At 44.7% G+C, this 24,027-nt stretch overlaps 1 protein-coding gene across 1 annotated transcript in view; it reads right to left on the minus strand.

Moving 5' to 3' along the window:
• Positions 1–24,027, minus strand: part of EPB41L1 (erythrocyte membrane protein band 4.1 like 1) — a 117,616-nt gene that overhangs the window by 57,220 nt on the left and 36,369 nt on the right. Inside the window, exons 2-4 of the mRNA XM_044664350.1 lie at positions 6,309–6,508; positions 2,415–2,579; positions 1,456–1,560 (exon numbers count right to left, since the gene is read on the minus strand). Coding sequence (XP_044520285.1) covers positions 1,456–1,560; positions 2,415–2,579; positions 6,309–6,494 — 456 coding nt within the window. The 5' untranslated portion in view covers positions 6,495–6,508. The remainder of the gene's footprint in view (positions 1–1,455; positions 1,561–2,414; positions 2,580–6,308; positions 6,509–24,027) is intronic.

Raw genomic sequence — 24,027 nt, forward strand, 5'->3', positions numbered from 1 at the left:
GTTTTTGTCTGGAATTGTGGAGAGAAAAAAATGGCAGCAGTCTATATGTCCAATGATTGGGGAATGGCTAAAAAAAGTGTGGTGCATTAATGTAAAATTATTGTTTAATTGAAAAAAGTAACAGATATAAAGAGAAATGGAAAGATATCTAATGCAGATTGAAGAAAGAAGAACTAGAATATACGGAATGACTACATTAAAAAACAAAACAAAACATGCCTGACCTGCTCAGAATGTTTCCTATGCAGGGAATCCTCTTCCTTCTCCCCTTTACTGGCTGAATTCTACCCACCCTTTAAAGACCAACTCAAATGCCACTATTTCCAAGAATCAATCAATAAACATTTATTAAATGCTTGCTATATGCCAGGCACTATGCCAAGTGCTTAGGATGTAAAGACAAAAATGAAATGATCCTTGCCTCTCAGGGGCAAACATTTTATACCAGGGGACAACATATATGTGTGTGTGTGTGTGTGTGTGTGACGCACACACACACACACACACACACACAAAATGTACACATTGTAATGGCAGAGGGTAAGAAGGTGCCAGAAACCGAGAGAAATGGGAAAGACTTCCCAAAGACGGTGGCACTTGGGAACAAGAGATTCCAAATGATGGAACAAAGGAGAAAGTATCTTCTAGGCAAAGATGAGAGATGGAATGTTATATATGGGGAACAGCAAGAAGTCCTGTTTGGCTAGACAGAAAGTCTGTGAAAGACAGTAATATGTGATAAGCCTAGAAAAGTTTTATTATTAACTGAGCTGGGCAGGAACCTGAAGGAGAAGAGGAAAGCCTCAGATTGTTAGGAAGGTTGTATGCTGGAGTCCATGCTCAGCCTGAAACTTATCTCCCTCTATTCCTCCCTTTACACCCCACTCTGCAGCACTGAATAGCATTCTGTCCCCTGCAAACATCACACACTTTCCCATCTTGGGAAACTCTGCCCAAGCAGTGTAGAGCCCTACCCTTCCCTACTACCAAATGACGACCCTTCTTTAGCCTTCAGCCTAAGCCCTCCCCCAGCTGAAAGTGATCTCCCCTCCTTTCTAGCTCCAGAACTCCTTAGGCCTCCTTTATCATGCTCTATTTTGTATAATAGATCTTTTTGTCTGTGATATCTCCCTCTCCTAGCCCTGGAGAACTCTCTGAGGTAAGAGAAAAAGACTGTTTCATCTATCCTCCCTTCCCAGTCCCCAAACAGGGTAAGAGTCAGAGACCTACAAATAGCAGGCACTCCATATATGTTTGCTAAGTAAATGAATGAATGAATGAATGAATGAATGAATGAATGAATGAATGAGAATTTGGGGGAATGGAAAGGAAAGAGAAAAGGAGAAGGGTAGGGAGGGGTCTGCAATAGAGGAGGTAGAAGATGGGAAGATCTCAAGGAATTAGGAAGCTCCAAAGGCTTCCTGCCTCATTCAGCCTGGTCCTTAATTCCAATACCTTCTGGCTGTCTGGGTCACAGAAGGTCAGCCCAAAGTAGTCTTTCTCCAGGAGATTGAGGTGTTCGCAGACCATGTCGAATAGGACCTGCCCTCGGCCGTGCTTCTGTGGATGAAGACACAAATGACATCAGCAAAGGAGGGCATCCAGGTGGTGGGTGGGGGCAACTAATTCCAGAATTCCCAGCCAGTCCAAGTCAGCACCATAGGGATGAACAGTGACAACACTGAATACCATTTCCATAGATAGTATGAGAGAATTGTCACCTCCTTCCACCTCAACCCAAATCCTGAGTCTTCCTTAGAACAAACGGTAGTGCCAGGCTGGCGTCCTCCTTTTTATGATTTTCACCCAGCCTTTGGCATATTCTGGGTAGCACCCAGACTCCCAGGTATATTCCTAGCTCCCCTACAAAGTCCCTGTATGGCCCATCTGCTTGGCAGTCTACACAGCTCTAGAAGGGGCAAGGTTCTACCTCCCTTTGGAACAGATGGGAAAAGAAGAAAATGGACTCATTCTCCTTCTCTAGGTGGCATAATGAATAAAGTACTAGGTCTGGAGTTGGGAGGACTTAAATTTAAATTCAGCTTCAGATGCTTACAAGCAATGTAACTCTGGGCAAGTCATTTATTAGCTGTCTGCCTCAGTTTCCTCAAAGTATAAAATAGGGATTAATAATAACAACATCTATCTCCCAGGATTTTTAGGAAGATCAATGATCAAGATGAAATTTGCAAAGTGCTTATTTAGCCCAGTGCCTGGCACATAGTAGGGACGTAGTAAATGTTAATTCCCTGCCCCTCTCTGGGCCTCAGTCTCCCCATCTGTACAATGAGGAGGTTGGATGAGAAGATCTCTCTAAGATCCTTTCCAGCTCTGATATTGAGTCACTAGCATGAATGGAACTGACTTTCGCTCCTTTAGTTCCAGACCCAACCTAATTAATATCTTGTCCCTACCTCCACCTCGCACTCATATTCTGAGGCATCCAGCAGGGTCACACGGCAAATGGCACTCTTGAATTTCTTGGCGATCTTCTGGGGAGATTTCTGGGTCTTGCTGGGTGTCGTCCTGTCTGAGAGGCCATCAGTCTCGACATAATCCTTTTCCTCCATGTCTAGGCCCTGTAGGTCAGTGGCAACACAAAGGGCTTGTTATCATAGCCTAGTATATAGCCTTGAAGGAAAGAGGCTTTACTGTCTCTCCGGGAGAAACTAAGCTACTTGAGGGCAGGAACTATTTTATTTTTGTCTTTGTACCACCAGGAATCCTAGTATGTGCTTAATAAATGCCCCTTGACTGGGGCCAGCTGAGTGGCTCAGTGGATTGAGAGCCAGGTCTGGAACCCAGAAGGACATGGGTTCAAATCTGGCCTTGAACACTTTCTAGCTGTGTGACCCTGGGCAAATCACCTAAGCCCTATTCTTTAGCTTTTACAGTTCTTCTGCATTTGGAATCAACAAGTCACTGATTCTAAGATAGAAGGTAAGGGTTTTAAATAAATAAATATCCTTTGATTAACTGACTGATGGGGAGATAAACCATGGCCTGGGAGCCAAAGGTCCTGGGTTCTATTCTTGGCCTTACTGCTGACCCACCAAGAGACCCTGCCCTCCAAAGCTTCAGTTTCTATCTTTGTAAAACACAGATAATAATCCCAGCTCAACCTCTCTCCCAGGACTATTGAAAAGGGAAGTGCTTGGCAAACAGAGCACCAAAGAAATGGGAGCCAGCCCTCCCATTTGTCTGGAAGCTCTGGGAGAGGAAGGATTATTTTGCTCCTCTCTGGCTCCACTCAAAAATAGAGCATTGTAAGTAATAAGTCAACAGGATAGGTTCAAGCAATTAAATATCTGAAAGGAAACGGTTAATAAAAATTTCACAGAATCAGGGACTCACAGGGTTTTGAGTAGGAAGAGATTTTAGAGGACATCTGGGTTGACCCTGGACAATAACCCTCTCTGACTCACAGCAACCCTTTTAGAGCTCTTCTCACCGGTGGTCTTCAGTTGCCCATGTGAAGCTCAGGTTCCTAACATCTCTCAAGGCAGCCCAACCCATTGCTGGACAGCTCTGAGAGTTGTCAAATTCTTCCTTGAATGGGGCTAAAAATGTGGGGCTGTGACTTTCCCATTTTGGTTAGAATTCTGCCCCGTGGAGCCAGACTGCACACATCTGATCCCTCTTTCACATTTCTAGCTACTTTGTGCTAGAAGATGGTCAGCAGGCCCCCCATTAAATCTCTTCTCTAGATTTGTCCTGCTTAGCTTCAAAAAACAGAATTAAAAGTATTGTGGGAGGAGTAGGGCAGCTCCAACGGACTAGGATTTCAGTTCAGCACAAGGAAGAATGTTGAAAATCTTAGTTGTCTAATGATAGGGTTAGGTGACCCCAAGAGATAGCAAACTCCAATCACATCGGATGCCTGCTTATCAGGAATGCTGCAGAGGAGAGTCCTGCTCTTGGAAATTCTTTCCCACTCAGAGATTCTAGTCTAAAAATCAAAGACTCTTCTATGAGTTGAGAGTTTTCTAAAGAAAAACATATACAATCAAACCATTACTAATGCAATATTCCCTCTTGGTTGGTTCATAGCTGAGGTGGGAAGCCCGTACTTTGGGATCTTCATGGTCAAAGCCTGACACCATTTTGTATCAGGTGGCAGGCACACACAATTGGCCCATTGTGGGACTTCAAATGCCTCTGCTGCCAATCTCGTCTTCTTAGCCCTGAAGTTCCAAACCTTCCTGGATATCATGGATACTTTGGCAGTCTGCTGACGCCTATGGGCTACTTGTCAGAATCATGTTTATAAATGTGTAAACTAGGGGCAGCTAGGTGGCTCAGTGGATTGGGAACCAGACCTAGAGACCTGACCTTGGAGTATCTCCTAGCTGTGTGACCCTGGGCAAGTCACTTAATCCTCATTACCTAGCCCTTACTGCTTTTCTGTCTTGGAACCAATATACAGTATTGCCTCTAAGATGGAAAGTAAGGGTTAAACATAAATAAATATAAAAATAATTGTGTAAATGAAAACACTTTTTAGGATTATAAAGGAAATAGATTATGCTGAAACACAGCTATTAAAAAATATATTTTAAAAGCTTATGAATTTGGGGCAGCTAAGTGCCACAGTAGAAAGAACACCAGGTCTGCAACTGGGATGACCTGAGTTCAAATGTGGCCTCTGACACATCCTAGCTGTGTGACCCTGGGCAAGTCACTTAACCCCAATTGCCTAGCCCTTACCACTCTTCTGCCTTGGAACCAATACCCAGTATCGATTCTAAGATCTAAAAAAAAGGTTTAAAAAAAAAAAAAAAGCTTATGGATCTCAGATTCAGAACCCTCCTCACTGCCCCCCACCCCTAGTAAATGTGAGCCTTTGAAAGGCAGAAACTCATATATTTTCCTTCTGTCTCGCCCTTGGTAAAGTTAGGTTGTTTAATACACAGCCCTGAAAAAATTAACTGGGCAGAATCTCTGCTGAGTGTGTGGGTAGGGACAATGGCTTTGGAAAAAGGAAACCCAGACTCTCTGACTCCAAGATCTTTCCTTCTCTTAACCTCAGTTTCTTTTCTGGCAAGAGAAAAAGTTGGACCCAGTCCAAATTTGAGCTCTAAGGCTCCATGGAGCTGTGACATATGATTCTTTTTTCTTTGTAAGTTTAAGAAGTAGAGAGAGGTTCAAGGGAATGCATTCCAGGCATGAGCGGGGGGGAAAGCAGGGAGACAGGAGTTCAGATGCTGAGTTCAAGCAACACCTAATAGTCTAGTTGCCTGCAAAGGAGAGCATATGAGGGCAAGTGTGGTACAGTCATTTTCATTGTGTTCAACTCTGCATGGCCCATTTGGCATTTTCTTGGCAGAAATACCAGCCTGGTTTGCCATTTCCTTCTCCTTTACAGATGAGGAAATTGAGGCAAATGGGGTTAAGTGACTTCCCCAGGGATACTCAAGTAGGAAGTATCGGAAGCCAGATTCGAACTCTGGAAGGAGTCTTCCTGACTACAGGTCCAGTGCTTTATTCACAGAGCCATCTAGCTTTGATATATAATTCTTTTTAAAGACTTCTGAACTCAAAAGCAGTTAGGTGGCTTGGTAGATTGAAAGCCAGGCCTAGAGATGGGAGGTCCTGGGTTCCAATCTGGCCTCAGACACTTCTTAGCTGGGTGACCCTGGGAAAGTCACTTAACTCCCACTGGCTAGCCCTTAACCCATTCTTCTACCTTGGAACCAATACTTAGTATCAATTCTAAGACAGAAGGTAAGAATTAAAAAAAAAAAAAAGTCTGAACTAGAAACCAGCACCCCTGAGTGTACTCTGACACTAGTTGTGTGACTATAGGCAAGTCATTTACCTTCTCTGTGCCTTGGTGTCTCACTGTAAGTAGGGATGATACTGTTTGTGGTGCTCATCTCCCAGGGCTGTGGTGAAGTTTACATGGAATGTATGCAAAGTGCTTCACCAACTTTAATGCCCTTTAGAAGTCAGATACTAGTACTGGCCGCAGTCTCACCAGTGACTCCCTATGGGACCCTGGGTAGGCACCTTCCACGCTCTGGGTCTCAGTTTCCTTGTTTGAAAAGATGATGAAATACAAGAATCTTTCCAGTTCAGATCTTCTAGGAATTTAGCTTATTTTCATTGAAGGAGACTGATCTGAAATGTTTCCAGTCGATAGGTCATCAAGCCAGAGCAGACCAGTCTGGAGAGAACCGGTGTCACATCGGTACACAAAGCAGGAAAATTGTGTTCTCAGCATCCCCGCAGGCCGTGGGGTCTGGAAGAAGGCCCTACGGCCAGCCCAGGCACAGAGCGAGGCCCCTCTGGCACCTCCGGACACTCACCTGCTCCGCGTGCCTGGGATCAGCCTGGGTGCCCTGCTTCTCACTGGAGTTAGCCTCAGCGGGGCCTGTGGGGGCCACGGCGACGGGGGCCTGAGAGACTGAGGCTTCAAGCTGCTGTGGGGGCTGGGGTGGAGGGTCTTCCTGTGCTTTCTTTACCTCAGCATCAGGGCCCGTCTCCATCGTCATGATGACCAGTGAGCCTGGGCAAGCATAAGCAAGGGCACGAGATGGGAGCGACAGGCATGGGAATGATGGCAACCGAGGGGTGGGAGGGGCAGGAACCACAGATGGAGGGAAGGAAGGAGACAGATGGAGGCAGATGGAGAGTCACAGGGAGGGACAGAAGAGACCAAGGGAAGAGAGAGACACAGAAACAGGTTAGCAGAGGACAGACCCTTTGCCCTACAGGCAGGACTCCTAGCCTAAGGCCTCAGGGACAGGATGCTTTTCTAGTTCACAGTGGCAAATTCTCCCATAGTGGGGCAACCCCTTTTTGGGAAAGAATAAGGAGCCCTGCCCCAAAAATCAGAGGACCTGAGTTCTAGCACCCTTCTTGCTGTCACTGATTTACTTAGTGACCTTGGACAAATTATTTTTCCCCTCTAGGTGACAATATTCTATCTAATTTGAGAACAAAAATTTCTCTTTGAATTAGCTATGTAGAAAGTCACCAATTCTTGTTCCTTGTGGCTTTGTCCCTAGGATCCAAAATTTAAAGGACTTCTACAGCACTGGAATTTCTTCAGTCAGTTCATTTTCTGGGCATTTATAACTCGCCAGGCACTTAGCCAGGCCCTGAGGATAGAATGAAAAGCAGAAGCGCTGTACTGTCCCTGCCCTCAACGAGCTTACATTCTATGGGAGAGAGAACCTGTACAGACAAGATACATGGAGAGCTGATGTAAGGACTCTCACTGGAGATGGGGGAAGGCCTCTTGCAAAATGGGTAGGATTTGGGCTGTCTTATTATTAACAACTGGTGGGTCGCATCAGTTAGCCAACCCAGGACCTCACAGTCCTCTCTGCATCCCACAGCACCAGCACCCCTCTCGCAGGACCCTAGGCTCACCTTCCCCCATTTTCACACTCCCTACCTTTCCCGGCTATGCAACCATGGCTCAGGCTTAACTCTAGGCTCTCCCTGCCTGGGTGGGATTGCACCCCATCAGTGCAAGAAGTATCCTGACACACAGAACAATCTTCAGTGTTATATCCCCAAAGTCTGCTCTGCCTCCCTTTAATCAACTGAATTTGCCACAGTTGCTGGTGAGAACTCTGTGCCTGTGTATGGAAGTGGTGGGGAAGAGGGTCCAAGAGAGGAGGTGGTGGCACTGAGGACACACTGATAGGAGGTAAAGCGATAGATCTGCCCAACAGTCCTGACCAAGGCCTATCAGTTCCGATCTACTGATTCGCACAGACCCTAAGGGGCAGCCTCCTCATCCTCTCCCTGAAGCCACTGCAGCAAAGGGAAGGCAAAGGGATGGTGGCTCCATACTACCAGATTTGGCCCCTTCTTTTCATCTCTGGGTTCTCCAAGTTCAGGGTCTGCACCCACCAGCCCAAATAAAAGGCCCATTTCTGCTTCATCCAAAGAGAGCCTTCGTGCTAAGCTCTGGTTTCAGGGTCATCCTTTAGATCCACCCTCATTCTGTGGCCTGCCTGTTTTCCACAGGGACAGAACTGACTCTCCCACTTTCTCTGGCCCTAGCTTCTCTAGAGCCTGTGGCTGGGCACACAGCCGATCCCACGCCATTTTCCACCATCTCTCTACAGGGCACTCTCGTGTTCCATGAAAGCACAAGGGCTCTCGTATGATTGCTGTTCCCTGCCCAGCCACACAGAAATGCCTTAATTAGCCCATTCATTACAACCACACACCTTTTAGGCTGACGTGTAAGCAATTATGAACCGTGGGTTCAAATAGATAGAAGCCAAAAAATTTATTCACTATCTTATAACCTAGAACCCCCAATCAACCACAACTTCATAACATGGAACCTTGGTCACCAACAACTCCAGGACCTAGAATCTTCAATTAAAGACAAGTTTGAGACCTAAGATCCTATTAAAAAAAAAAACAACAGCAAAAAACCTTTAGCTTCTGTCTTAGAATCAATACTAAATATCAATTTCAAGGCAGAAGAGCAGTAAGGGCTAGGCAATTAGGGTTCAGTGACTTGCCTATGGTCACCCAGCTAGGAAGTATCTGAGGTCAAATTTGAACCCAGGTCCTCCCAATTGCAGGCCTGGTATCCTATCTACTGATAGGCTCTATCTACTGTCTGCTAGCTACTAGCTACTAGCTGCCTCTTAAAGCCCCTGGTTAACCTGCGATCATTTCTTTGTACATCCCTCTGAGCAGAGAGAACCAGATTAACAAGGGGTAAGAGAATCTCCAAATTTATTTTGTAAAGATTTAGTAATTTGTAAATAAATATATGAATAACCCCCAGGGTCATTCCAGACTCAGGCTACCCAATCTCCTATGCCTTGTCTGAGTCCTGCTCTAGACAGAATGGAAAAAAATCATATACATTCATTTATTCAATAGCCATTCATTAAGCTACTATAATGTTCTAGGCACCCAAAATACAAAAACAAACAAATCCAGACCTCAAACAGCTTACATTCTACTGTTCACAAAAATAACCTTGATGCTCTAAATAACCCACAGTCTCTCTCCTCCATAGCTTAAGGCACAAAAGTGTCCTCAATCATTAAAGAAATATTTTCTAGACTGTGGGCTTCTTAAAAAATAGGATCAAATGTTCATCTTTGCTTCTTCTACTTACATCCAACACCAAGTCCTACAGAGTGTAGGTGACCTATCCAGATAAGAGTCTACAATGGAAATCAGAACAAGTCTGAAGTTTCCCCCGTGCCCAGAAAATTGGCCAAGAGGACAAAAGAGGAGAATGTTGGATGGGTCTTGGTAGAGCTATGAATCTCTATTCAGGAAAACAATTTGGAAATATTCTCAGAAAATGATTAAAATGTTCATACTTGAGCCAGCTAAGTGGCTCAGTGGATTGAGAGCCAGGCCTAGAAATGGGAGGTCCTGGGTTCGAACGTGGCTCAGACCTCCTAGCTGTATGACCCTGGGAAAGTCACTTAATCCCTGCTGCTTAGCCCTTACTACTCTTCTGCCTTGGAACCAATACATAGTATTGATTCTAAGATAGGAGGTAAGGATTTTTAAAAAATGTTCATACTCTTTAACCCAGATATTCTGCTGCTGAGCATAGGTCTCAGGAACCTAAAGATAAAGATGAAAGAAAAGATATAAAGAAAGGTCTCATATTCATCAAAATACTTATAGTAACCCATTCTATAGTATCAAAGAACTGAGGAGAGGGTGGGAAGGGGAAGGAGAAAATGTACACAAACCAAGGATCAGGTAACCAATTGTGGTACATGAATGTAATGGAATATTACTGTGCAATGAGAAATGATGACTAAAGAGCACAGGAAGAATTATAAGAACTGATGCAGTGTGAAGTAAGCAGAGCCAGAAAAGCAATGTACACAATGACTACAAAGTAAATAGAAAGCACAACAAAGCCAGGAGCAAAACTGAATGCTGAGAAATTAAAATAAACAAGCTTGGTTCCAAAGAACTCCCTCCAGAAGAGAACTATGATGCGGCACATAACAGTTAATATCAGTCTTTTCCAATGTATTGATTAATTTTGCTGAAACTGCCCCTCCTCACTTTTATTCTTTGTTTTACCTTGGTAGAGAGGTGGGAAGAATATATATTGTGAAATGTAAGTGCCCTCCTTCCCTCTTTTATTTTTTTATTTGTATTCCCTATGAATTTATTGTGTAAATGCTTACATATGCATCAGAGGATGCCTTTGTCATCTCTGAAGGAAGTAAGCAAGGAGAGAACAAGGATGACTTTTCCTTTTTGTCTCTGTAACCCAAAATGTTAGCTAAGCATAGCTAACATTTACATAGATAGAACTTGAAGGTCTGTAAAGAGCTTTATATATGAGTATGTATACATATGTATAATCTCATAACTTCTCAGAGCATATTATAAATGTTTATTGATTGAGGAGGGAAGCTCTCTCCCCACTCCCCTGCAAATGTTCCCGGTTATTACCTAGCTGGGGACAAGGATGATATATGGTACCTTATGCTACTCATAATTTTAAATCATGCAGTAATGTTACCCCCACATGCTAGCACTTCTGGTTGAGTACAGAGAAGCAATCCAGAGACACAACAGGCATTTGTTATGTGTTAGGGTTGGTTTAAACATCAAATTCCATAGACACAGTCTGGAGACAGTGCAGCTAGATTTGACCTGAGAATTTAGACCTGAAAAGTCCCTGAGAGATAGTCATCTACCCACCTCATTTCTTTCTTTTTAAAATAACCCTTACCTTCTGTCTCAGAATCAATACTCTGTGTTGGTTCCAAGGCAGAAGAGCGGTAAGAGCTAGGCAAAGGGGGTTAAGTAATTTGCCCAGGGTTACACTGCTAGGAAGTGTCTAAAGCCAAATTTGAACCCAGAACCTCCCATCTTCAGGCTTGACTCTTAATATGTACTTGAACTATCTAGCTTCCCCTTACTCCCCTCATTTCTTAAAGGAAGACACTAAGACCCAGAGAGAAATTGCTCAGGGGCATACAGGTAGTAGAGCTGAAGGTCAAACACATATTTGCTGCTATTATCTCCCATGTATCATAATGCTGACCGCCACGATAACTGTAATTAATACTATATTTACGTGCACAACCTCATCCTTTTATATGTCTATCAAGTAATTAATAACAATAACACACATTTATATAGCTCTTTAAGGTTTTTGAAGGTTTACCTTTTTTGATCCTTGCAATAATCCTGTAAGATAAATGCTATTATTATCTTCATTTGACAAATGAGGAAACTAAGTCTCAGAAGTTAGCTGACTTACTCAGGGGCCACCTAGCTAGTGTCTGAGGTAGAATTCAAACTTGGATCTTCTGAACTCCAAGTCCAGCCATCTATACATAACACTGAATAGATGACCCTGTGCAAGCCACATAACCCTTTGAATTCTCTGTTTCTTCATCTGAGAGGAAAGAGCTCTGTAAACCTTAGAACTATAGGAAAATAGCTTAATATTATTAGTCATTTAAAAAACTTTTACCTTCTATCTTAAAATCAATGCTAAATATTGATTCTAAAGCATAAAAGTGGTAAGGGCTAGGCAACTGAGGTTAAGAGACTTGCCCAGGATCACACATAGGTAGGAAGTATCTGAGGCCAAATTTGAACCCAAGACCTCCCGACTCCAGGCCTAGCACTCTTCCATTGTGCCACCTTGCTTCCCTATTATTTGAGTCTTGATACATGGAAAAAATATGAATCTGCGACTCTAGAGACAGACCTGGGTTCTAGCCCCAACACTTCCCTGCATAATTGAAGCAAGTCCTTTCATTTCTTTGGCCTTGATTTCTTCCTCTGTAAAATGGGGAAAATCATTCTCTCACTGCCTGACTCCCAGGGGTGTCTGGAGGCACTGAATTGGAAACTTGGAAAAAATATAATGATTTCTATGAATACCAGAGATGATATTATAGCCGTCAGTAGCCTCTAGTCTGCCAGGCAAAGGGGCTCAGGGATGGCCCTGGGCATCTTGCAGGACCCATCTATTCTAGGGGCCCACAGTCCCCATGGAGAGGAGGTTGGCACAGACTGGCTCTAGTGCAGGCTCCATCTGGCCATGGGCACACAGCCTCCTCTGTTATCTCTGGCTCAGGGCTAAGGACACTGAGCACTCCCACTGGTCTCTGGGGGACTACCCTTGGCCTCTTTAGAACCCCACCACTGACCCTTTGGGGGTGAGGAACACTCCTGGTTGAGGTGAAGCTGGCTGGTCCCAATATGAAATCCAGGAGAGTGTTGGAGAAATTGTCTATCTCAGAGGCCTTCCTCTTTTTCCCGGTGAGAGAAAGAGAGAAACAGAACATGCAAACCTGAGATTGAACCCAAAGGTGCCATATGGTGGGGGAGTGCTGAGGGCAGAGTCTGAGGCCCTTGCAAGAAAAACTGAATGGTGAAGAGAAGCCTGACTGACCAAATGGCAAAAATACAGCATGCCAGAGCTTAGCAATTATTTCATCCAAACCCATCAGAACCAGAAATCCCGAGGTACCACTCCCAACTCCAGTTCTCTTTCCACAACCAAATCAACGATCCATAACATCTCAGGGACACCATCCGTACTCCTCATTCTGTACCCCTTGATTTCTCATGTGGGTTCCTCATCCATGCCACCTCCCCGCCAAGCACTAGGGCAAAAGCCTAGCCAGAGAGGAGGTAAGGCAAGACCCTGGTGGTCAGGCCAGAAAGTCAGTCTAGAAACCAAGAGGAAAGGGGGAGGGAAGGAAGGAAGGAAGAAGGAAGAAGGAAGGAAAGAGGAAGGAAGGAAGGAAGGAAGGAAGGAAGGAAGGAAGGAAGGAAGGAAGGAAGGAAGGAAGGAAGGAAGGAAGGATTGAAAAGGACCCAGGCCCAAATAAAGATGGGAAGAATGAAAGGGGAAGGGATGCTGGGAGGGTTTGGGACTGCAGACCCATTAGATTCAACACAATTCAAACTCTTAGAACTTAGAAGCCAGATTACTCTTGAGTTTCTGAACCTTTAATGTGAAGGAAAAGGCCAGACAGGATAAGACCTAGGGAGCCCAGCACCCAGCCAGGCTTCCTTCCAGGTCCCAGGCTCCATCTGTGAAAGGAAGAACCTGTCCAGTCTTCCCCACCTCCAGCAGCTCTAACCCAAAGCATCTAAGAGATAGACAAGGAGACTGGGAGACAGACAGAGCAAAGGGAAGAAAGCAGAGGCAAAATGTTCCTCCCCTCCCCCACAGCCAGTATACTCCAGCCTCACCACCAAGCATCTCCCACCCCCACCCCCCGAGTTTTCCGGCCCCCTCAGTGAACCCACTTGCTTACTCACAGCAAGTCACCTCCCCTGCTGGGCCATCATTCCTACCTGAGGCTGGCCCATCCCCACCCTGGGAGGGGACGGGAAAGACCTCTGGCCTCAGTTCTCCTCCAGGGTTGGGGGCTGCCCCGCTCAAGGGCGGGGGAGGGGGGAGCTCCCTCTGCAGAGCAGGCTCTGCTCTCAGACACCCCCGCTTGCTCCCTGTTCACTCGTTCCCCCACTGGCGGGGAGGGAGGGTGATTGATGCTGACTGCAGTCCCAGCAGCAGCAGCTCAGCCTGTTCAGGGAGCTGGGCGGTGTGCCCACAGCCCACAGCCCTGGGGGCCTGGTGCTGGACACGCTGCCAGCCCTCTCCCCTCCCTCCCAGCCTCCCCCCAGCTCCCAAGGCACTTGATGGCCCAACCCAGTCCAGCCCAAAGGGAAGCTAGCCACGTGCAGGCTGTACCAGCTCTGCTCTCTTTCTAGCCCCTTTCAGACCTCTGCCTCTCTCTCTGCTCTCTAACTCTCCTTTATCTCTCTGCCCATCTCTCGTTCTGCCTCCCTCCATCTCGAGATTTCCCAAAATCATTTGGAAGGGACTTGGGCAGCAAGAAGCCCAGCCAGCCTCTCCTTGTCTCTCTCTCAAGGTTTTGTATTAGTGTTTCTCTGTTTCTGTCTCTCCTTCATCTCCCTGCCTCTCATCCCAGAACATCCTAGAATCTCAGAGTAAGAAGTCACTTTAAAAGTCAAATCTGGCCTCAGACACTTCCTAGCTGGGTGACCGTGGGCAAGTCACCTAACCCCCATGGCCCAGCCCTTACTGCTCTTCTGCCTTGGAACCGACATACAGTACTGATTCCAAGATGGAAAGTAAGGGCTTAAAAAAAGTCATCTAGTCCAACCTGTACTTCCCTTCTCTGCTGTCAACTCTCCATCTCCTTTTTCTCTCTCCTTCAGAATTTCTGAAGTTCTACCACACTGAGTTCTGCATCAACCCTGCAGGAAGGGGTGGGAGAAGCCTTGACTCATTCTTTATGACTCATCCTCATCGCTACTACAATCCCACCTGGGACATGAGGCCCTGGGTGCCCCTAAGCATCCATCCCACTCCCTCCAATTCCTTCCCACCTAAGCAGTCCAAACTTGCAGCCTTCAGAAACCCCTGACACCCAGGGGAGGGAACACCAGCTGGAGTCAAGCTGGGCCCCCCCCCAATCCCTACAAGCCAAGCTCAACCTTAGCTCTGGATTCTTCTCTGAACACAGCCTACCCATCTTTAAAAAAACAGACAAACAAAATAAAATGCTTACCTTCTGTCCTAGAATCAATACTTTGTATGGGTTCCAAAGCAGAACAGTAAGGTTAGGCAATGAGGGTTAAGTGACTTGCCCGGGGTCACATAGCCAGGAAGTATCTGAGGTCAGATTTAAACCCAGGACTTCCCGTCTCTAGGTCTGTCTCTCAATCCCATCTGGCTCTCTGCCCATCTTTTAAGATCTAGTGCAAGTTCCACATTCTCCAGGAAGCTTTCCCAACTGGTCCTCAATTACATCCTTCCTGGATTCTTATGGCCCCCATAAAGTCTTAGTGGATAAGGTGGCATTAAGGTCTAGCAACAGCCTTGTGAGGCTGATGGTAGCAGGATTGTCTGTTTTACAGAGATGGAGACGGGTACCCAGAAGGGGAAGAGACTCGACTAAGGTCACTCAGTGACATGGTAGCAGGGAGATCCCATTGTACTAGGCTGAGATTAATCGGAGTGGTGTTCGGGCAGAATTAAAGAGATCTTTTTATTATTACAACCTTCCTCACCCTAGTGATATCCGGGGTTCATTTGTCTGAGTTCAACAATTGTGAGTTGGGAAAGGCCAACAGAAGGCACAGAGGGAGGGGGTTGGGGGGAGGATGTGTGGTATACAAGCCAGGTGTGTATTCAAGGTGTGTTTACAATGAAGACAGAAGTGTTTTCATGAATAAATAGAGAAACAAGGCTGGGTTGGGCTTCTCCTCACCCCCTCCCAATATGCTTTCAAGTTTTTACTCAGGCTACTACTCTCTTTCCTTCATCTTCTCTGCTCTCTCCAGTTCCCTTCCACGAACCTCAGAGCCTCATTTCCTTCTCCTTCTCCTCCAGGAAGCCTTCCCTGATGACCACTACCTTCAAGGAATAAGCCCTGAAACCTCCCTCATGACTGAGCACTCAATTGGCCTTTGTTTTCTTGGGGGAAAATAAGAAACGGAAACCCAGATTCAGAGACAAGAAGGTATCCAATGGCATGTACCCATTTGATCTTCCCTGGTCACCCAAGTTCATACCCTCCAAGTCATCCTTGACTCTTCCCTCTCCCTCACTCCTCCATATTCATTCAATTATCTCCATCCTAGTGCAAGCCCTCATTGACTGGATCTCTATCAAAGCTTTCTAGCCTCCAGTCTCTTCCCTTTCCAATCTTGCCCAGAGATCAGAGGACCATCAATTTAGAGCAAGAAGGAGCTTTAGGGATAGCTAAGTGGCACAGTGGATAAAGTGCCAGGACTGCTGTCAGGGCAACTCATCTTCCTGAGTTCAAATCTCAGACCCTAGCTGCGTGACCCTGGGCAAGTCACTGAACCCTATTTTGCCTCAGTTTGCTCATCTCGAAAATGAATTGGTCTTAGACTAAACTGAGGTCCCTTCTGACTCTAGATCTATCACAAGACCCCTTTGATAGTTGTGTTTTAAAGTGCATAAAAGATAATACACAGAATTACAAAGGAAACCAATTATATTGAAATAAAGATGTAAATCCTTTCATCTGGATAGAAGATCCCATGATCTTTTGAAATAACCCATATCTCATCACAGGGGATCCCTCCTTCATAGACTCATGTTCCTACCAAGAAGAGCTACTAACAAGTCTTCAAATTCCACCTCTATGCACTAGCAGGAACCTGACACACATATGCCCTCCTCCACAGAATTTTGCAGTTGGGAAAGGTATTGGTGGTCATCTAGTCTAATGCTCTCCCAAGTGGTCATTATTCAGATTCTGCTTAAAAGGTCTCCAAAGATGAGAGATCTGTCACTTTGTTTTTTTAAGCCTTAATTTCTATCTTAGTAACAACTCTAAGGCTGAAAGGCAACGACTATGGGAAACAGGGTTAAGTGACTTACCCAGGGTCACACAGCTGGGAAGTATCTAGAGTCACATTTGAATTCAGGCCCTCATGATTCTAGGCCTGGTGCTATCTACTCTGCTACCTAGCTGCCCCTCCATTCTACTTCTTTACAGTTCTAATCTTTAGTGACATTGAGTTTTTCTGTTTGTCCTTGACATCAAGCCTAGACTGCTCTCAATCCTTATCTTTCTTTAAGGCTCAACTCAAGGATTCCCTCCTCTGTGAAGTCTTCCCTGGCCCTCCCCTCTTTATCCTTACACTATACTTATTTGTACACATTCGAGGGCAGTCAGCTAGAGCAGAAGAGTTCTAGTCCTGGAGTCAGAAAGATGAGTCTTCCTGAACCCACATCTGGCCCCCAGTATTCACTAGTTGTGTGACCCAAGCCAAGTCACTTAACCTCATTGGCCTCAGTTTCCTCAGATGGAAAACAAGCTGGAGAAGGATATGTTGTAACATCACAGTATAACAGAAACTCCTGGTAGGCAGGGGATGAATTGTTTTATTATTTGAATCCACAGTGCCTAGCATACAGAGAGAGGAAGAGGGACTGGACATGTGATTTCAACGGCATAGAGAACTTCCCTTTGAGGAAATCTCTATTAATAGAGGTTGGCACCTTCTCTGCAACATTATAGAAAATGGCCTAGAGTAGAAGTTAACTGGCTTGCTCAGTAACTAGACAAAAAGCAGGCTGTGAATAAAAAATGCAGGTAGCTCAGTAGATAGAGTCAGGCCTGGAGATGGAAGGTCCTGAGTTCAAATCTGACCTCAGATCCTTCCTAGCTGTGTGACCCTGGCCAAGTCACTTAACCCCCATTGCCTAGCCCTTATTGCTCTTCTGCCCTAGAATCAGTACACAATATTGATTCTAAGACAGAAGATTAAAAAAAAAATGCTTGTTGACTGACAACCAGTATGTGTCAGAAATGAGACCTGAATATAGGTCTTCTTGGCTTCTAGGCCAATCTTCTGACCAATATTCCATGTTATTTCTCTGTCTAGCATAGAGAAGGCACTTAAGAAAATGTCTGTAGAGAGACTGATACACTGTGGTAAAATTGAATGTAATGGACTCCTATACTAGCAGCAATGCAATGACCCAGGACAATCTGGAGGGATTTATGGTAAAGAATGCTACCCACATTCAGAGGAAGGACTGCAGGAGTGGAAACACAGAAGAAAAACAACTGCTTGAACACATGGGTCGATGGGTATATGTTTGGGGTTGTAGACACTAAACGACCACCCCAGTGCAAATATTAATAATATGTAAATAAGTCTTGACTGATCACACATGTTAAAACCAGTGGAAATGCGTGTTGGATATGGGGGGAGGAGTTAAGGGGGGGTGAAGGGAAAGTAAAAACAGGAATCATGTAAAAATAAAGAAATAAAAGAAAAAAAAAGGAAAATGTCTGTAGAATTGGATTGTTGGAAGCAGCTGGGTGGCTCAGCAGTTTGAGCAAGAGGTTCTGGGTTCAAAGCTGGCTTCACACACTTCCTAGCTATGTCACTTAATCCCCATTGCCTAGCCCTTACCCACTCTTCTGCCTTGGAACCAAAACATGGTACTGATTCTAAGAGAGATGGGAAAGGTTTTTAAAAAAGGAATTGGATTGTTGAAGAAGTGGTCTTGTCTATTTCTCTGGGATGCTGTAAAATAAAGGGTGTGTGTGTGTGTGTGTGTGTGTGTGTGTGTGTGTGTGTGTGTGTATGTGCACGCATGCACAGTTTTTCCCTGACATCAAGCCTAAATTTGTCCTCTTAGCAATTTCCACTACTTACTCCGCTCTCTGAAACTAAATGTAGCAGCTGGAGTTCCTCTCCCTCGTGGCAGCCCTTAATATTTGAAGATGATGTTAATGTTTCCCTGAATCTTATTTTCTCCAAGGTAAGTATCCCCAGATCTTTCAAATAATTCTATATGACCTGGATTTAAGGCCTTTTTCTTGCTGGTCAAGATACTCTAGCTCATCAGGCTCCTTCAGAAACTGAGCACAATACTGCAGATGTGGTTTGAGCAGAGCGAAGAACACCTCCTGATTGCTGGAAGCTATATCTTTCTCAGCCCAGCCCAAGAATGTACTGACTTTTTTGGCTGCCATATTGCATTGCTGACTCATTGAGATTGCAATCTATTAAGGTTCCCAGATCTCTTTCAGATAAACCACAAAGTGCTATCTAACCAATCCTTCCCTACTTTCTGCCGGTGAGGTTGATTTTTTGACCTCACGGGTAAAACTTTACATTTATTCCTTCTGAATTTCATCTCATTAAATTCAATCCAATGCTCTGGCCTCTTGAGACCCTTTTGGATCCTGAGTCTGTTATCTAGTGGTTAGCTAACCTCCAAGCAAATGGAGCATGGCACCCATGCCTTTATCCTGCCTTCTCTCTTGGTTCCATAAAATTAGGATGTTCATCATGTAAGTATTCTGCATTTGCTTATAATTGTAAATGCTGTTCTCCCTCTCCATAGATATAAACTACTTGATGCCAGAAACAGCTTTGATTTGGTCTTTGTATGTCCTGTACCTAAGCACTTAATAAGGATGATGGCAGAAGCAGCTAGGTGGTACAGTGGATAGAGCCAAAGACCCAGAGTCAGGAGGACCTGGGTTCCAATCTGGCCTCGAACACTTCCTTGCTCAACCCTGTCTGCCCAACCTTTACCCTTCTGTTTTAGAGCTGTTACTGACAAGGTAAGGGTTTTTAAAAAATGAACAACGGCAACAATTTTTAACAGACATGTCACCATACTGAATAACCAAATCCCCAAACTAAGAGGAAAGAATAGCTTTCAAAATGTAGAGACTTAGTGGTAGAAACCAAAGCCATGTGGTTTGGAAAAGGATGAGTCTGTATCACTTCCATCATCCTATTTGCTACTGAAGTTGTCCTTCCTGACATGTTCTGAGCCTAGAGAACATGAATTTACAGCACAGTTGCTTCATTCAATTACAAAGTGGTTATTTCATCCACAGAATGCTGAATATTAAAAAGTGATAGCAACTTGTCCCATGATTATTTCTCTCTGAACTCTACCAAATAAGATTTAAAAAATGAGATGATCATAATACGCAGAAGATTTGTGATTTCCCTGGGCAAAGTACTATATCCATGGATCACCTCTCCTACATGCCTTAACTTGACCCAGTGTCTAGCACATAGAAGGCACTTAATATTTACTGACTAATTGACTTTAGTAAAATAGTTTCATGGATTGTTCTGGTTGAAAAATTCATCACCTACAGGCCAACTTTCTGCTGGTATGCCTCTCTGAGTTAAATTGGTTCTCAGAGGAAAGGCACCCAGAAAGCATCCCTTCCCAGCTGGTCAGCATGTTCCAAAGATTGCATTCCAATGGCATTACTTTCAGGAACCCAGGGGTCACCTCACATTCCTACATCACTTGATAGTTACAAAGTACTTCTACACTGGATTCTCACAATAATCCTGGGAAGGAAGCAGAGATGGTGACACTTGTTTTTCAGGAGGTAATAGAGGCTGAATCATGGTAAGAGACTTGCCCAAGGTCCCACTGCTAAGAATTGGGATAAGAACCCAGTATTCTCAAGCCACGTTTTTCCCCAACCTAATTATTTAGCCAGTAATATCCAAATTAAGGTTCAACTTCAGGAACCTTAGCATTTCTCTGTTTCTACTTTCTGCTCACCTGTGCCACCGTAGTTTCTACAGACTCCCTAGGCACTAGACCAGTGATGGACAAATTTTTTAAAGAGGGGGCCAAAGGAAAGGAAATGCTCATCTGTCAGTGTGTTTCTAAGGTAACTCTTTTGAAGTTTCATTGTATTGTATCCTACTCATTGTATTCGTCAGATTAGGAATAATGTCCCATGGCTGGATAGAACATTTCAGGGGGCCGCATCTGGCAGTAGTTTGCCCATCACTGCACTAAACAGTTCTGAAGTCACCTCCACAAGTGAGTATTAGGTACCAAACCAAAGATTAGGCCCTGTGATCAAAGAGAGGTTTGGCTCCTGCTATGGCTGATCTTCCCTCCTTCTCTCTACTCGATGGCTGAATCCTTCTGTGAACTACTGCCCCAGCCCTGCCTGACTAAGCAATGTATCAGTTTCCAGACACTCTCCACATGGGATGTACATGGCCTTTAGCATTATTTCTTCATCCAAATTTGCACTGAAAAAGTTCTGCTCTTCTCCATGTTCTATGGGGAAAGGGGTGGTGGACCAGAGGTGCTGAATGAGGTATCTCTTATAATGTGATTTTATGGGGAATTTCAAAAGATTGCAGGATCGTGTGTCTAGAGGAAGGGACTTACATCTTTATTTCAATATAATTGGTCTTCTTTGCAGTCCTATGTACTTCAAAATATGATTCTGAAAAAGGGTCCCTTGGCTTCACAAGACTGTCAAAGGAATCCTGTGATCAATCTAGAGTCAGAAGGGACCTCCAACTCTATCTAGTCTAACACCAACTCATTTTACAAATGAGGAAACTGAGGTTCCAAGGAGGTTAAGTGGTCTTCTCAAGGTCAAGAAGGGTGGTAGTAAGCATCAAAGGCTATGATTTGAACCCAAATCCTCTGACCTTGGAGCCAGTAATCTTTCTACTATACCACAGTGCTACTATACTATTACATATTGGTTTGTCTGTTTCATTGCATTTTTTTATTTCTTTGTTACAAGGGAAGGTTGCTGGGGGTGGTGAGAGATTTATATATTGATTTTCCCTTTTCTGGGCCTCAGTTTCCTCCTCTATAAAATGGGGAGGTTGGGCTAGATAGTTGGCCAGAAAGTCTTCTATTTCCAATCAAAGGTTTTTAACCAAGACCTAGTCCCCAGAAGGTAGTCCAGGGATGGACTAGGCTGAGACTAAGCAGAAAAACTTGGGGGCCCCCTGGCTAAACCCATCTCACATTCAAAGGAAGTCATTTCCAGGTTCAAAGGCCATTGGGCATAGACAAGATCCATTTTTAGTAGCTAAATTGTGGGGCCAAGGAACGGAGTACTCTTCACTCCTTCGTCTCTGATGAGTCACAGCTCAAAGCTCTGAGCTGATTCAGTTCAAGTTAGATGACAGTCTAGGAACTGTCCCAGGAGCTGGCTGTGGCCTGGGCACAGACACCTAAGAATCTGTGGTTTGGGCTCAAGATGGCATTGCTTATTACCTGGCCAGATAAAAATTTTAGCCTATCCTCAAAGAGCTCAAAAATCCAGCCTCACCTAGAAGCCAGCTAGACCCCAAATCACATAGTCCATCCCAAAATAGGCTACCCTAAATCACCTAAGGGCCTAGCTCATCTCTGGCCCCTCCATAGAACCTAGGTCCGAGGCCTCCTACATGAACGTGGGCTGATTGTCTGAGTCACCCAGAACCAGGACCAAAAGATTTCTTCCTCCTCCCCTCCCAACCTTCTTTTCTCTGTGTCCACTCCTCTGCCACACCCATTTCATTCTGGGGAAGGAGGAAAAAAAACATCTCAGTCATCCTGAGGCCAGAGGCAGATTTGCCTTCCTGTCTCCTAGCAACAGGGCATCCCCCAGGGCCCTTTAGGGAGTGCTTGCTGGGTATGTGCCCTCTCTCCTTCTTCCCCCCTGCCTCTCACACAGCTTCCATCTGGGGAAAGGGAGTTCTTGAGAGAGACCACCCTGCTCTGCTCCCTCTGGTTTCTCACTAGTGATCTCCTGACCCTCAACCAACTGGGTAGCAAGAGACAAATGACTAAATCACTGGGGAAAGCAATCTAATTCCCATTTGTCCCTGCAATCAATTATCCTATCAACAAACAACCAAACAACAAGCACCTGCTATGCACTGGGACGTGTAAGAATGCAGAGATGCTATAAAACCATAGGACACCAGGGACGGAAGGGCCTTAGAGATTCTTGAGTCCAGCCTTTCATTTCAAAAGGGGGGAAAGTAGCCTGTGGTTATGCAAATGTCAAGATACTTTTGGCTTAAATCAGTGATGGGCAACCTTTTGAGCTTGGTGTGTCAAAATTCGCCAAAAAACCGAGCGTAACTCGGGTGATGTGTGACTTTGAGGAAAAAAACATAATTTTGTGATATTTCTAGTTTTAATAACAAAAATTTATAATTATAATATATAACTGTATTTTAATAAACCAAAATAGGTAAATTAATATAGGTAGAATTGTCATCTATAGTGCACAGAGTGTCTACACTATACTAGAGCAAATGTTTCATCCTCGGCATGCGGCACCATAATCCTCTGTATGCAGCCACATGTGGCCACGTGTCATCGAAAATGGCTATGCATGCCAGTGCTGACACATATATCATAGGTTTGCCATCACTGGCTTAAATTATTTCAGCCTGAGGTCCATGGATAGATTTCATCAGGGGTCTATGGATTTCGTTTTTTAACGCTTTGATAACTATACTTCAATATAACTAGTTTATTTTGTAATCCTGTGTATTTTATTTTATGCATTTAAAAACTTTACTCTGAGAAGGGGTCCCTAGCATTCACCAGACTGCTAAAAGGAACCACGTCACAAATGAGGTTAGGAAACCAAGTCATATAGACCAATAAACCCATTATAAAGAAGGCTATGGGGCCATGAAGCAAGAAAAGACAGCTATCCAGAAGATTGGAGATTTAGAGCTGGGAAATAGATCTGGCAATCCCAAGAGCTAGCCCCATCAGTATATATATATATAAGGAAACCATTTAGGTCCAGAGAAGCTGTGAGCTATCCAAGGTCACACAGGTAATAAAGGTTAAGGTTTAAAAAGGTGGTAAAACATATTATCTCATTTGATCCTCACAGCGACCCTGTGAGGTGGCTGCTAGAATTATCTCCATTTGACAGATAAGAAAACTGAGGCTCAGAGGTTAAATGACTCTCCCAGTTTTGCCCAGCTTGTAAATTGCCACCTAGAGAGAGTTGTGACTCAAACCCAGATCCTGGCTCCATATCGGCAGTCTTTCCACAACCCAGCCTGTTTATTCTACTTAGCTCAGATCAGAGCTCAGATATCCCTGGCATTTATGGAGAACTCCTGTTTGTTAATTCCTTTTAGGCAAAGCTTGTCCATTCATATGGCCACCTTCCTTTCCACTCACATGTCCCCATCACTTCCCTTCATGTACTCTGTCCTCACAAACTGGACCTCCAACCTTGCCTCTGCAAAGACTGCCCCTTTGCCTGAAATTGGTAAATCTTCCCCCATCTTTGCTTGTCATCTGTTTCTTTCTTATGACCCAGCTGGGGGGCACCTCCACGAACCTCCACACTCAGAAGTTATCTTTCCCTTCCTTCCCTCCCTCTCCCACCTTGGATTTCTCAGGTCCTCTGGGTCTGACCCTCCTTTATTCATTTAATCATATTTTAACTTGCCTTTTGGTTATTTGAGCAGATATATCCCACCCCCTACTCCACAAAATAGTGAGTTTCTCAAGACTAGCTCAATATATGGCCCATAGTAGGCACAGTTCAAATTGAACCAAACTGAATGGAATGGAATTGGTGAGTTGAACTGTCAAGCATTTACTGACACCCTGTGGGCACAGGCTGACTAAGCTGTGGTTACCCTAGGGAAGCTCATGGTCTGTCTGGTAGGAGGCCAGGGATCTGCATGCGGCCGGTCTCACAATGGATACCACTCACAGATAAATGACATCATGTC

Source organism: Gracilinanus agilis, chromosome 2, assembly GCF_016433145.1.
Source record: "Gracilinanus agilis isolate LMUSP501 chromosome 2, AgileGrace, whole genome shotgun sequence".
Classification (NCBI taxonomy): domain Eukaryota; kingdom Metazoa; phylum Chordata; class Mammalia; order Didelphimorphia; family Didelphidae; genus Gracilinanus; species Gracilinanus agilis.